The sequence below is a fragment of the Sorex fumeus genome, unplaced genomic scaffold (genome assembly GCF_029834395.1).
Source record: "Sorex fumeus unplaced genomic scaffold, SorFum_2.1 ptg000044l, whole genome shotgun sequence".
NCBI lineage: Eukaryota > Metazoa > Chordata > Mammalia > Eulipotyphla > Soricidae > Sorex > Sorex fumeus.
Window position 1 is genome coordinate 47,467,069 of NW_026606101.1, and position 14,263 is coordinate 47,481,331.

Genomic DNA, 14,263 nt, shown 5'->3' on the forward strand with positions numbered 1-14,263 from the left:
TCTGCATTGTCATCACTGCTATGGTCACTTTCAATAGAGAGAGTTAGAAATTTAGGGTCCAGAAGCAACATGATGCCCCCAAAAAGGGGAAGAAAAATAGCCCATTCACTTGGCCAAATCTGGCTTCTAATTTATTTAACCAGTTCCAGAATTAGAAACCTTTCTGTACATTTTCTTCTATTTTTCTCTCCTTTTTTCCTTACGTAATGAAATTAAAACTTTTGGAGCCCACAGTTGACATTTTTCAGAAAATTGAGTTATCAAGGCAGTAATTATTTCACGGGGAGATAAAACTCTCATAGCCCTAACTGTCAAATAGGGCCCTTTTCAGATTTTAATTACAAAATAAAATTAGTCTGCTCTTCCTCAGAATGGTTTGTGAGTGGTTAAACAGAGCTTCCCCCCAATACTGGTGGTCGTCAAACTCTGCTAATTAGCAATGCTGAGAAATTCCAGTTAACAAGGACATTCTCCAAGACTCTGCAGGTTCCCTGCCGTTCGCCTTCATTTCCATAAGAAGATTAAGAGAGGAGGGGAACACACTCAAATGCAGATGCAGAAAAGAAGCGTTTTTTAACAAGCATCATAATAGTAAGATGCTTGGCTAGTTCTCACCTAATTACTGCAAGTTAAACCTCAATTTGCCACTATGAAGGAAAAATAAGTCTACGGTCCCCTACCCCACAAAATTTTGAGCTGACTGGAGACTGGAGTGTTGAGAGCGTTTGGAGGGAAATATCAGTGCAAACTGATTTTTGAAAATAAATAAATAAATAAAATGGACTTAAGTTTAATCAGTCAAGGATTTTTGGCTAGAGTCTAGAGTAGAACAAAATCAAATCAGAATATTCCGAGAGTTATGGGTTTTTTTTGTACTTCATTTCTCTTCTTGCTCCAAAAAGTATGCATTTTCTTTTTGCTGCCCAGGGAGAGGAACTATTACACTCCCTTTATATTAAGGGCTTTCAATTTTCATATATTGTGCCAATGGCAACATTTAAAATTCTCGGAGGATGAAGCACCCTCTTCCAAGTCTTATTTTGATTCCCTAGTAGTCAATGGTGTATTGTTATTAGGACTGTAGCCGTCTGTTATAAACCTAAAACAGTGCTGCTTCTGTCATGTGTTGTGATTGTTACACTTTTTATTATATTTAGGGGCTAGTGATGGTGCTGGTTTGAAATAGAGTGGCCGGTGATCTGATTTTTTTCTTCATGCATATGTTCTTAAAAAATCTAATGAGAAAATTGTTTCTGCTATCACCATCTTTTTTAATCTTATTTTCATTGCACATTATTATGCATAAACGCCAGCCACAGTTAGTTTATTGCCTTGATAAGTACAGCAGGCTTAATTAAAATAAAGCTGTAAATAAATGCAACCAATGATAACACAATTGTAATGTATTTCCATAGCTTATTTATATGATAAAAGCAATTAACAAAAGACCTAGTCAGCCCCTTTAACCTCTTAAATGCATTATTATAGAGTTCAGGCAGAAACACATGTGTCTGAGAGTTTTTTTTTTAAAGCATTGATATATCAAGGAAAATCCCGTGCCTCTTACTACTGTCCCTGAAATGAAAGATTTTAAATGTTTGCTCTGCCACCACAAAATACGAATATTTATTTTACATTATATATACCATGACTGTTCACACAAGCCCACTGGAGTTTTTCTTTAAACTTAATAATCCCTGAGTTATTTTTGTTTTTTTTCTTTTCCCTGGTTCTGGCGGTGCCGGAATCCAACCCAGGACTACACCTACCAGGCGAAGTGCCCTCGCGCTGAACCCCCTCCCCGATCTGCCATAAGCTGTTAAAAAAAAAAAGTTTTTGAAATAATATTAAGTATAAACCAATGAAGACACAGTCATACAGTGAATCCTCAGTTTGCCTTTGTGGCATCTGGACTATCATCTTTTATACGTACGTTGAATCTCATCATTATTGGCACCTGTTTTTCTTTCACCGTTAATCTCTCACAGGGATGTTATATGTTACATTCCTAAGTTAAGAAAATTAAGTCTGATTCTTGAAACTGGCATCCATAGCTTGTACACTCTGTCAACTTTTCTTTTGTGTAGATTGCGCGCAGTTAGTTTGCTCTCCCCCCCCCATCCCCCCTCATCTTTCCTCCCTGTAATTATTTTCAAACACCTTCTTGAGAAAGGTGAAAGCCAGAGTCTTGGGGAAACGAATCTGCCAGTAGGGGGCGCACCAGCCACATCTCTGAAACCAAGTCGCACTGAAAGCCGGGTGGCCTCCTCCAGCTCCTCTCCACCTTTTCTTTCCTGGTCCCCAGGTCCGTGTTTGGCTTCCTGTTAGCCCTCTAATAATAAACAGAGCATATCGCTTTATTTCTGAGAGTCCCGTCCTGGTACGCATCCCGGGAAAGCCCAGCGCGACACCCACCCCCCACGCCCCAGCCCTTGCGTCCCCCAAACGAAAATCATCAGCCCTACCTTTCGAGAAAGGGAGTTGAGAGCCTGCAGGGGGAGGGGAGTGATTGGAAATGATTGATGGGGGGGGGGGGGGAAGTCTGCAGGATCTTCCCCCCCCCCCCCAACTTTCCTGGCTCTCCGGGGCACCTGCTTCCCTTGAATTTGACGAGCGCCTGGGAGGGCAGGAGAATTTGGAGACGCTGAAGGAGGGGCAGTTCGGAGGAGGCTCGTCGGGGAACAAAACGACGTCGTTTTGTGAAGATAACAAATGGAACGTGGCCTCGGATACTATTCAGTGGGTTTTCTTAGGGTGAGGAAGGGTAGATCAGGGGAGGCGGGGGCGGAGAGTGTCACAGAAGAAAGAAAATAAGTAACCCTAATGGTTTGAGCCCTTTATAGAAAAAAAAAAGAAAAAAAGAAATGGCATCAGGGTGGTTTTTTTTTTTCTCCTCCCCCCCCCCCCCTTTGTAGTCAAGTGCATTTTAGCTACAAAGATCCCAACAAGAGAGTGGAAGGAAACTTAGACGGGGCTTTGTTTGACTCCGTGTAGCGACAACAAGAGAAACAAAACTACCTATTTGTAACGGACGTGCGGCCGCGGCTCTCTGCATTGAGCGCCCACCTATTGAAACCTCTCGGTGGGGACAATGGGCGAGGGGCTAAAATTACCCTCTGGGGTCCCGGGCCGGCGGGATTCCGGCGCGCGTGTCCCCGCCCCCATCCCCGCTTCCCGGTTCCTTCCAGCTCGCAGCTGCACCTGTGCGTGCGGGGCGACCCCCCGGCGCCCCTGCAGGCCGGTCACCCCGCGCCCCCCCAGCGCAGCCGCCCTGGGCCCGGGGCGGCCACCGCCGTAGAAGTCGCCGGGTGGGTGGGTGGAGGGGGGATGCCAGGGCGGGTTCCGCTCGAGTCCTGGGAACTCTGCGTGGGAGGGAGCTGCGAGCGCGGCCCCAAGGCCCCCTCCGTCACTGCGCCCGGGGATGCCAGGAAGTTGCGATTCTGAGAGTCCCTCTGTTGGGTCTCTCTCCTCCCCCCCCACCCGTCCCATCCCCATCCCCACCCCCACGCCCAGTCCCCTTTTGAACTGGCACTGCTGAAACCCCTCTCGAGGGAACGCCCGGGAGGGAAAAGTCGGGGAGAGCGGGCGCACGGATTGCCCCGGGGGGAGCGCAGGGGGAGGAGGGCGGTGGGCGGCGGGGCAGGCCACCGTGAGGTCGGGGGCCGGGCTCTCCGGCCGCGACTGGAGCCAGGGGCGGTCGTGCCGGCGATCCGCTCCCCCAGACCCTGCGTGGGGCTCCGCTCTCGGGTGGGGCCTGGGGGAGCCCGAGCAGGATTCCCGCTGGACCCCCGAGCCGGGAGCCTGGAAGCGAGAGGAGGGCTGGGGAGGACCGAGGTCTCTGTCTGTCTCCTGACTTGAGGTCCGGGACGGCGCGTTCTAGAAGGCACCTGTGGAGGGAGAGGGGCAAGGCGGCGGGGCCTGAGGCGCAGGGGGGCGGCGGGCGGCGGGAGGGGGGCCCGCCGGGACGCGGCGGCGGGGCCGGAGACCCAGGACGCGCCAAGCCTGCCTGCGCGTTTCCTGCAATCCTAGTGGGACGGTCGACCCGCACCACCCACTGGGCCCTGCCCCGCCCCCGCCTCCGGCCAGCACCCCGCCCCCCAAAAGCGCACGGAGATTAAGTTTTCACTGCAAAAAAAAAAAAAAAAAAAGGAGAGCGAGCCAGCCAGGCAGCGTCGGAGTCTCCGCGCCGTTCGCCCACTTGCTCCGAAGAGGCGCGCGGTGTGGGACCTGTTGCTGGGCGCGGGCCTGCCGAGGTTCCCCGGCGGCGGGCGGGCGGGCCGGCGGGAGCGCCCCCCGCCCCGCGGCCCGCGCGCCCCCCGGTGCCCGGCTCCCCCGCCTGGCGCGCGAGGCCCCGCCCCCTTTCATGCAAAAGCGGGCGGCGAGGCCGGGCTCGAGTGGAGGAGCCGCCGCGCGCTGATTGGTCGCGGGAAACCCATTTATTCCCTGACAGCCCCCGTCACATGGACGGTTGTCTATTAACTTGTTCAAAAAAGTCTCCGGAGTTGTCAAGGCAGAGGAGCGAGTGTTTGCCAAAGGGGGGAAGGAGTTTGCTGCCTCTTTAAGGCCGGGGCCGGGAGGAAGAAGAGGAGCGAGGAAGCCAGGGGGAGAGAGAGAGAGAGAGAGAGAGAGAAAGAGAGAGAGAGAGAGCGAGAAGTTGGAGCCCCCCGGCTTGCGCCTTTCCCCAAACTCCTAGGAACGGGCGGCGGCGGCGGCGGCGGCGGGACCGGCCAGAAGAGGAGGGAAGCGCCTTTTCTTTTTTTCTTTTTCTTTTTTTTCTTTCTCTCTTTTTTTTTGTTTTTTTTGGGGGATCCCGCTCCCAGGCCCCTTCTCCCTCTCTCGCGCCCCTCTCCGCCTCTCCTTCCCCCGAGCCCTCCTCCGCCGTCGGACTCGGCCCGCCGCGGAGCCCCGCGCGCCCGGCACCCCCGCCCGCGGGCCCCCACCCCCCTCCCCCGAGTCCCGGCCGGGCCGAGGGTCGTGGGCGGCGGCCGCCGGCCGGCCGGGCCCGCCGCGCGCAGCGCCCGCATGTACAACATGATGGAGACGGAGCTGAAGCCCCCGGGCCCGCCGCAGACTTCGGGGGGCGGCGGCGGCGGCGGCGGCGGTGGCGGCGGCGGCAACCCCGGGGCGGCGGCGGCGGCGGCGGCGGCGGGCGGCAACCCCAAGAACAGCCCCGACCGCGTGAAGCGGCCCATGAACGCCTTCATGGTGTGGTCCCGCGGGCAGCGGCGCAAGATGGCCCAGGAGAACCCCAAGATGCACAACTCGGAGATCAGCAAGCGCCTGGGCGCCGAGTGGAAGCTGCTGTCCGAGACGGAGAAGCGGCCGTTCATCGACGAGGCCAAGCGGCTGCGCGCGCTGCACATGAAGGAGCACCCGGATTACAAGTACCGGCCGCGGCGGAAAACCAAGACGCTGCTCAAGAAGGACAAGTACACGCTGCCCGGCGGGCTGCTGGCGCCCGGCGGCAACGGCATGGCCAGCGGCGTCGGGGTGGGCGCCGGGCTGGGCGCGGGCGTCAACCAGCGCATGGACAGCTACGCGCACATGAACGGCTGGAGCAACGGCAGCTACAGCATGATGCAGGACCAGCTGGGCTACGCGCAGCACCCGGGCCTCAACGCGCACGGCGCGGCGCAGATGCAGCCCATGCACCGCTACGACGTGAGCGCGCTGCAGTACAACTCCATGAGCAGCTCGCAGACCTACATGAACGGCTCGCCCACCTACAGCAGCATGTCCTACTCGCAGCAGGGCACGCCCGGCATGGCGCTGGGCTCCATGGGCTCGGTGGTCAAGTCCGAGGCCAGCTCCAGCCCGCCCGTGGTCACGTCCTCCTCGCACTCCAGGGCGCCCTGCCAGGCCGGGGACCTGCGGGACATGATCAGCATGTACCTCCCGGGCGCCGAGGTGCCCGAGCCCGCCGCGCCCAGCAGACTGCACATGGCCCAGCACTACCAGAGCGGCCCAGTGCCCGGCACGGCCATCAACGGCACACTGCCGCTGTCGCACATGTGAGGGCCGGCGGACCGGAGGGGCTGGGGGGCGGGCGGCCGGGCGGGGGTCCGAAGTGGGGGGCGGGGGAAAGAAAGGAAAAAACACACACAAGGCAAACGAGGCGAGGGCACTGGGAGGAGAGTTCGGAAACCGCGCGCAAAAGGTAAAAATAAAAAGCGCAGAAAGGAAGGTCCTCGCAGCGGATGACAGCTGCGGGACAGAGAGCAGCAATCCCAACCACACTCGAGCAAAAAAAAAAAAGAGAGAGATGCCGACGAGAAAACTTTTATGAGAGATCCTGGACTTCTTGGGGGACTATTTTTGTACAGAGCGAACCGGGGTGGGAGGGGCGGGAGGGCGAGGAGGGAAGGCACCGTGTATAGATCTGGAGGAAAGGAAACTACGCAAAACTTTTTGAAAGTTCGAGGGAGGCGGTAGGAGCTCTGCAGAAGAAAGTTGGCAAAAGTCTTTACCAGTAATCTTTAGAGCTAGTCTCCAAGCGCCGAGAAAAATGTTTTAATATTTACAGGCAACTTTTGTACAGTATTTATCGAGATAAACGTGGCGACCAAAATGTCCATCGTTTATAAGCTGAGAATTTGCCAATATTTTTCCAGGAGAGGCTTCTGGCTGAATTTTGAGTCTGCAGCTGACAGTTAGGACAGTTGCAAACGTGGGAGGAAGGAAAAAAAATACTCAGATTTGGACTGTTCAAAAATTGTACAAAAGGCAGAAATTAGCATAAGTACTGGCAAAACCATCTCCATGGTCTTGAAAGGGGCAAAAGTTTTAGATTGTACTAAATTTTTTAACTTACTGTTACAAGCAAAAACGGTCATGCAGGTTGACATCGTTGGTAATTTATAATAGGTTTTGTTTCCCAACTTTCCATTTTGTTCAGATAAAAAAAGAAACCATGAAATTACTGTGTTTGAAATATTTTCTTATGGTTTGTAATATTTCTGTAAATTTCTTGTGATATTTTAAGGTTTCCCCCTTTTATTTTCCGTAGTTGTATTTTAAAGATTCGGCTCTGTATTATTTGAATCAGTCTGCCGAGAATCCATGTATATATTTGAACTAATACCATCCTTATAACAGGTACATTTTCAACTTAAGTTTTTACTCCATTATGCACAGTTTGAGATAAATAAATTTTTGAAATATGGACACTGAAATTACGTTTGAGTCTTTCATTTACTTGGATAACACTGATTATACATAACTCCTCGGGGAAAATAGACTGTGCTCAGCCAAGAAAGCAAAATACCTAAAACCTTGATATTCTCGTCCAGCCGCAAGTGCTCATAATATTAGCTGCAACAAATCAAAGGCTGGCTGATTAATTGAAGGAGTACTCGCAAAAAAAAAATTGAAATGCTCATGTCATTTCAAATAGAAACTAGAGATATATATTGAAAATCCACCCCCTCCTTTTCTAAGCAGCTTGAATAAGCATGATGGGGACTTAAACTGATTTATGCCACTTGTTGCCAGAAAGAAGTCAATTCTGAAAATGTTCTGTAGCTTAGCAGATGGGGTATTGAGTCAAATCAGAACCAGGTTGGCTGGTTTTGTTTTCGTTTTCTTCACAGTACAATGGCCCTTTGGAAACCTGGTTCAGGGGGGGAAATGATGCTTCTTGTATCGGAGTGATTGCAAACTAGACATGCAAAGTCTCATCTGCTTTGGTGGGTGTTTGGATTATTCCGGCCTGCTATTGTCTGAGAGGAAACAAGTGGTTGGCTTCCTTTGTTCCTTGACTTTATAAACTTTCTCCTCTACATTTTCTTGTTTAGGGCCGAGGGAAAGCAAAGACCGTCTTGCAAAACTCCCGACTTATCACGGCTATTATTATTATTATTTATTTTCTTTTTTCCTCTCTCTCCCTCCACGAATTCCATTTCTTACATTGCCAGCGCGGGTTCAAGCCTGTAGCCCCAAATCGGATAATCTCTGCAGCTGATAACAAGCAAATGCGAAGCCAGGCAACAGCCATATTAAAGAAGAATACAATCAACTCTGAGGTAGATATTTTACTTTGTCCGGTCTAATCACATTGGGAGATGATTATGCATTTGATCTGTTAACAATGTTTGACGACTGTGGTAGAAGAGTAGGAGGAGGGGGAAAGGGGTGCTTAAAGAAGATGGCATTTGTTGTTTCTTTTGCCCTAGAAAGGGGAAAGACTGTAGTTGTCTTCCGTGGGAGCGGAATCGTCACGCTCATTGACTTGGCGATGATTCTGCGGCACAGCCGGCCGGTGCTTGGGCGCTGCCGGACGGTCTCGGCGACTTTCTTTCTTTAGTTCTCACCTCGCTCGTCTTTCCCCACCGAGGGGACCAAGAACCGAGAGTCAGACATTCTTAAGAGCCTGGGTTAACTTCGCACAATTTCCAGGGCTCCTGTGTCAACTCACAAGTTTGGAGGAAGGCTCTTCCTTCCTCCCAGGCTTAAAAGTACCAGCTGCAGTCACTGCGTTAGCCCAGCCCGTTTGGTTTGCTTCTTATCTTCTCTTTTTCCAAGGAAAGTGTTTCTTTCTCGTGATGGGGTTCTTGTTATTTCTGAGCTCAACCTGGGAGAGCTCATATTTTCCGCAATCTTTAAAATTTCACGTGGGGTGCTATTTATTTTAGGTGCGCGTTGGTTTTCGATTTCCTTTAAAAAAAAAAAAACCTGCAGTTTTAGGGTAATATTGTACTGGCAAAGGACAATTATTATGCCAGTTCCCAGTTCTTAGCGAGGCATCTCTCCCCCCCCCCCCCTAATTAATGCAGAGACTCTAAAAGAATTTCCCCGGGCCTGGCTAGCCATTGTAATGCATATACGGATTATTCACGTGGTAATGAGCACATTCGCCAGTTCTTGCTCACACATACGAATAAAAGAAACTTTGAATAAAGATCCAAATGATCTTGCTGGGGTTTGGGGGAGGATATTCCCGGAATTTGAGCCAATCAAGTGTAAAGAGTATATATTTGAAAAAATAGAAATATTTTAGGAATATATATTGAGGTTTGAGTAATTGCACAGCACTAATCTCACTTTAAAAAAAAAACTCCCACATAATTCATCTAAAAAGGCAACTTTTGGCAAAATACTCATTTTGCAAGAAGAAAAAACCAAACTTGGGGGAGTTGAATTAGTTTTGAATGGTTGTCACCCACAATATAAAACAAGAGAACTTCTATTCCCTCATCTACTCCTACATAGCTCCTAACTAAATAAAACCCAAAATATTTTGGTTTGCAAATATAAATCATTTCGGTAAAATGAATCTGAGGAAACAGTACATATTTCATCTTTCATTTGACTGGGCTAAAGGATTCCCTGAGATGTGTCATTTAGTAATTAGATTAATATTGAACATATAGTATTTTAATTATGTGATTTGCAAGAAGAGAGTAAATCTTGCCGAGAAACGGTGACCTCCTGATGTTGAAATTTGTTAGTTGTTGAGTGTTCCTTTCTTGGGATATTATCTGCTTTCTAAAACTACTTCATTTCCAATTAAAGTGGTGAATTTAATGTTTTTTGAACCCTATACAGAATAGAACTGTGCAAAAGGATAAGATTATAGCTTGTACCTTCTGCCATTTTTTTCTCTCCCTACACCCTCCCCCCCCCCACACACACACACTTTAAATAAAGAGCGTTAAAATATTTTTGCTGAGCTGTAGTAGATTAGCAAGGTTTCTGGCCAGTGCTGGGAAGCTGGTATTACAGCCGGTCCCAGGGGGAAATGGCTCGCATTAACCACTAAATGAATATTTGACAAGGGCTCATTCGGAGGTATTATTACTATAAACGTGTCCCTACTGGACTTTTCAAGGGTCAAAGAGCAACGCTTCAATTAATTATTTAGTCTGCTAGTAGATTTGGTTGTAATAGCTGTACTTATTTCTAGAACTGACACATTCTTGCAGTAGGAAATCTCAGGAGAATCTTCTCCATCAGCAATGCCTTGGATTGAAATACACTCAGAGCCCTGGGATTCGAAAACAGACTTTTTCGTAAAGTGTTTTCCTGAGCTGGAGCTGGAGTGGGATTATAGTTCTTCTTTCTTTTTATTTAACTGTTTTTGATTTACAAGAAAACAAGACCATGATATGTTACCTTAATTTTCCCATCACGCCTGGCAAGGTCTTTCAGGGCCTTGCAATTTGGGGAGCGAAGGGAGGGGTTTTCTTTATAACCTTTGCCTTTTCTGAGTGGAGCTATACCACAGGATTTCAGCAACTCAGACAATCTCTGTCTTTAGAAAAGATATACATTCCTGTGTCCCATTAAAAATCAGATTTTAAAACAGAAAATTCATAGGCTCAGTACTCTGAGTTCCAGGACTCTCTGAGAGTAAATTGGGGTAGGAGATAGGCCCTCCCTCCCTATCAGCTGCTTTGAACTCTTCCAGGTATTGGGGGGAAGGGGTAGCGTCCATTTCTGCCATGTCATAAGTTCCTCCTTGGCCCTAGGTAAAGTGGTAAGAGAATGGTTTTGAGATAAGATTTCTTGACAATAATATAAGGTGAATGAATAAGAGATAATCTGCTAGGGGTGGGTGACTGGATGCAGTAATTACAAACCCAGTTCATTCAGCTTTTCAGAACTTTTGTTGTGAGAGCTCCATTGACGGTCTTGAGCTGCCAGTTTTCTCACATTAAAAAGAACTGATCAGCGCCTCAGGGGGACAAGAAATACCGTTTAACTGCATAGTGATGGGGTCTTCATTTAGAACCCTTACAAGAAGAAAATTAAACAGTGCCTTTGTGTGCACAAGGTTTACTTTTCAACTGCTAACAGTTTATAGCTAACTGCTCTAAGATTGAAGTTTGGCTGTGGTTTGATCGCCTGCTATTTGACACTGCTTATTTATTTATTTGTTGTAATTAAAAGAGTGTTTTGTATTACGTTCCCCCTTTCATGCTCTGCTCTTGGAGAATTTTGCCTAACAGGTCTTCATATTTTACTCTGTGGATGAAGTTTCCTTTACTTTAGCAGGGACTTGAGTTAGTTAACATTCTCCAACACTTTCCACCCCCTCCCCACTACTGCCTTAAAATAATTTGCATCTCACTGCTCCTCATAGTGCCTGCCTTTCCTTGTTTTCAGAGCAAAAACTGCTTCTCAGGACAGCTACATGTGAGGATAGAAATGTCGTGATTTCTTGCTTTTCTTTTTTCTACTAAATAGATATGTATATATGTATATACATATATACCTATATATTGGGGTGAATTTGGATCTGTGAGGTGGATCCCTCAAAGACAAGAGAAGGGAAGTGAGCTCTCCATCTTTCCTGTGAAAATATTAATCAAGTCCAAAGGGACAGTGCTCTGGCATCCTAGACTAAACATCTGTAAAAAGTTTTTTTTTTCCAGAAAAAGGCAGTTGCTCAAAAATCAGAAAATTGATTTGCTGTCTTTCATTTCATTATTATTTTTTATCCAAAACTTTCTTGGAAACCTGACCTCTGATATTTCCCAAGAAACTTCTCTCTCTCTCTCTCTCTCTCTCTCTCTCTCTCTCTCTCTCTCTCTCTCTCTCTCTCTCTCTTACTCTCACTTTCTCCTCCCCATGCGGTCTAGTTTTACAATTTTCAAGTTGTATGCTTTTCTTCTTTGGCTCTTAGAAAATAATGGGCTTGCCTTTCTTATCTTGACTGAGAGACTTGTCTTTGAAAGTAGGCTGGGTTACTAAGACAAGGCCGAGATTCCGGTGGCAGAGAGTTCCATTTCCTGTATGCGAACAGGGATTTACCTAGATTTCATTTTATATTTTGGTGCAATGAGGATTTTCCTTCTATTGCTTGAGCCCTCATTCCAGTTTCTTCTTTAAAAGGAAATAGAACATCCTCTGAACGTGCAGATCTTTGCAGCTCTGGGCTTTTGCACTTGTGATGCTTGCTCGACTTTGCAAAGAAGTGTCAGGTAATTAAAAAGCTCCAAGGAGCCCTGCGTGTCACTACGCTCCTCTGCCTGCTTGTACAGAATCCGTGTGCATTGGTGGTAAAGACTGCGGCACTGTGAATATATCTTGTGCGGTCCCTCTCCGGGCGAAGGCGCTCAGCTCCCGGCCGCCAGCGCTAGGGCCTCCCACCGCAGACCCCCCGGGAGCGCGCTGCGCCCGAGCCCCCGGGGAGCGGATGCGCAGACTGTGGCGAGGAGGAGCGCGCCTGGCCGGGACCTGACGTCACCGCCGCCCAGGCCACGGCCCCCAAGGAGACTCGCTGGGAAGGTGCTGCGTAGGGCAGGGGTTCTCTTTTCCTAACGGCTCCGGAAAACATCCGGATTTCTTCTTTCAGCCCTGAAAGATGCCGAGGCAGGCACAGCTGCAAAGTCTTCCGAAGTGTGGCAGGCCTTAGCACCTGTCCTAAGCTCTACCTCCTTCGGCAGCCCCGCTCCAGCCCTCTCCATGGCGATCTCCTGATTCCTGGGATGGTTCTAGACCCCAAACTTGCCTTAACTGAGACTGTTCGACTCACATCCTCTTGCCTGTTACCCCAGGTGTTTCCTTGTAAAGAGTTGTTGGTTCCTGTTTGGTACCAAGTCACAGCTTCCAGCCATCCCGCTTAAGTCCTTCACCACCGTGCCAGGTGCCGGACTGGCATGGATTGTTCGCTCCCCGGAATACTGGGCCCCTCTGGGATAAAGATCACGCAGAGTGATCCAGTGATCCGTTCACTTTGCCATGTGTAAAATAGGAATCAGATGTATTTACTCCGCGGAAGAGGAGTACTAAAGGAAGTGTCTGACACCAGATAAGATTCATTGATAGCTGGCACTCTTCTTACTGTCGCGTTTCATTAAGAAATAGAAATGGGCAAACTACTCTTAGACACCAGGGGTCAAAGTAGAAATTCGGGTCCTTCCTTTCCTACGTGGTCCTAGGTGGTGAAATGAACCTTGTTCAGACAACCCTCTCGCTTTCCAGGCTGAGGGTTCCACGGGGAAGTTATCTTGCAAACTTGCCATCACCGGGCATCTGCCTTGAAGGAGGAGAGGAGGGGATTCCGGCATTCCGGGCTGGAGTCCCCCCACCGCGTAAGGAAGAAAAAATAATTACTGTATTAAAAGGAGCGCTGAGTTTTTCCCGAGGGTTCTTATCGCTGGCGGCCAGGCCAGAAGCGGGGCTGCGCCCCCACCCCCAACTCGTGACGTCAAGGCCTGCTGGGCCTGGGGATGAAATGATTCGTTTGAGTGTTCCAGAAAGGGCAGTTGGAACGTTTGCAGGGCCAGGCCTGTGGAGCCCCGTCTCCATTCCCCCCACTTCGCAGTCCTAGTTTTTGAGGCTTTGGAGGCTCTTACCCTCATCAACCAAACACACAAATAGTCTTCCAGACGCAGGCAGGCGTGGAAGGCATATCACCCTGTGAGCAATACCAAGCTGCTTCCTCCTGTCCATATTTAAAAGTTATTTGATTTACTGGCTAGAGTTTGGCGTTAGGTTGGAAGGGGCTGTTTTGTTGTTGTTGTTTGTTTTTTGTTTTTGTTTTTTATTTTTTGAGATGCTCAACAAATTTCACCCAAAGCCTTAACAAGTCCCACTGTAGCATTGTTTGATTTGGCCCTGTGTAAGTTACTGCAATAGATTAAGAATTGGCCTTCGAAGAATTTTCTAATTCTGACTGATACCACCATGATTGGGACATTGCTTGTGGCTTGCCATTTGCTATGGCATTTTTATTTTCTTTTCCGACCACCACTCCCAGTAATTTGTACAGCTCTCATAATCTGTTTAGAATAGAGAAAGTGACCGCTCAGAGAAATGCTGAGAACTGTGACTTAAACCTTTGATCCATGTGTGGTTTAAATGGATAAAATTATTTGTTGGTGGAAAGCTTCTCTGCATATCCAGAAGATGCACGCCCCATGTTTCAGGGTTTTTTCTTGTTTTTTTTTTTTTACCCCCAGTTTCAGATCCATTGAATTCATTGAATACTCTTCTGAAGGGAGGGGTCTGGAAGATAGGTCTTGGGTTCTGATATTGGTCTGGGATCAAACAGGATAATGAACTGCTGCATATTAGCCAATATTTCACATGCAGTCAGTTTAGTATCAACTCACATCCAGGTCGATTTGGCTATTACACTTAACAGCCCCAAAATATCTGGGTTTTAACACCTAACATTCCATTTGAATCAGTTTGAAATCCTAAGTGGTAAGCCTGTTTTCTCCTGCTCAAAGTCTTCCTACCTTTCTTTGTTTCCCCTTGGTCCCACCTCCAAGGAAAATATCTTAAAATCAAGTTTCCCTTGTGAGAGTTCTGTTTA

The 14,263-nt window shown here is 48.5% G+C and overlaps 1 protein-coding gene and 1 long non-coding RNA gene across 6 annotated transcripts in view; both read left to right on the forward strand.

Moving 5' to 3' along the window:
- LOC130030063 (uncharacterized) overlaps window positions 1-14,263 on the forward strand; it is a 231,055-nt gene that overhangs the window by 190,848 nt on the left and 25,944 nt on the right. For all 5 annotated transcript variants that reach the window (XR_008793456.1, XR_008793454.1, XR_008793455.1 and 2 more), the window contains one exon: window positions 7,914-8,037. This is a non-coding gene — a long non-coding RNA (uncharacterized LOC130030063). The remainder of the gene's footprint in view (window positions 1-7,913; window positions 8,038-14,263) is intronic.
- SOX2 (SRY-box transcription factor 2) lies at window positions 5,020-6,016 on the forward strand. The gene has a single exon (XM_056121198.1). The coding sequence runs from the start codon at window positions 5,023-5,025 to the stop codon at window positions 6,013-6,015; it is 993 nt and encodes a 330-aa protein (XP_055977173.1). The 5' UTR covers window positions 5,020-5,022; the 3' UTR covers window position 6,016.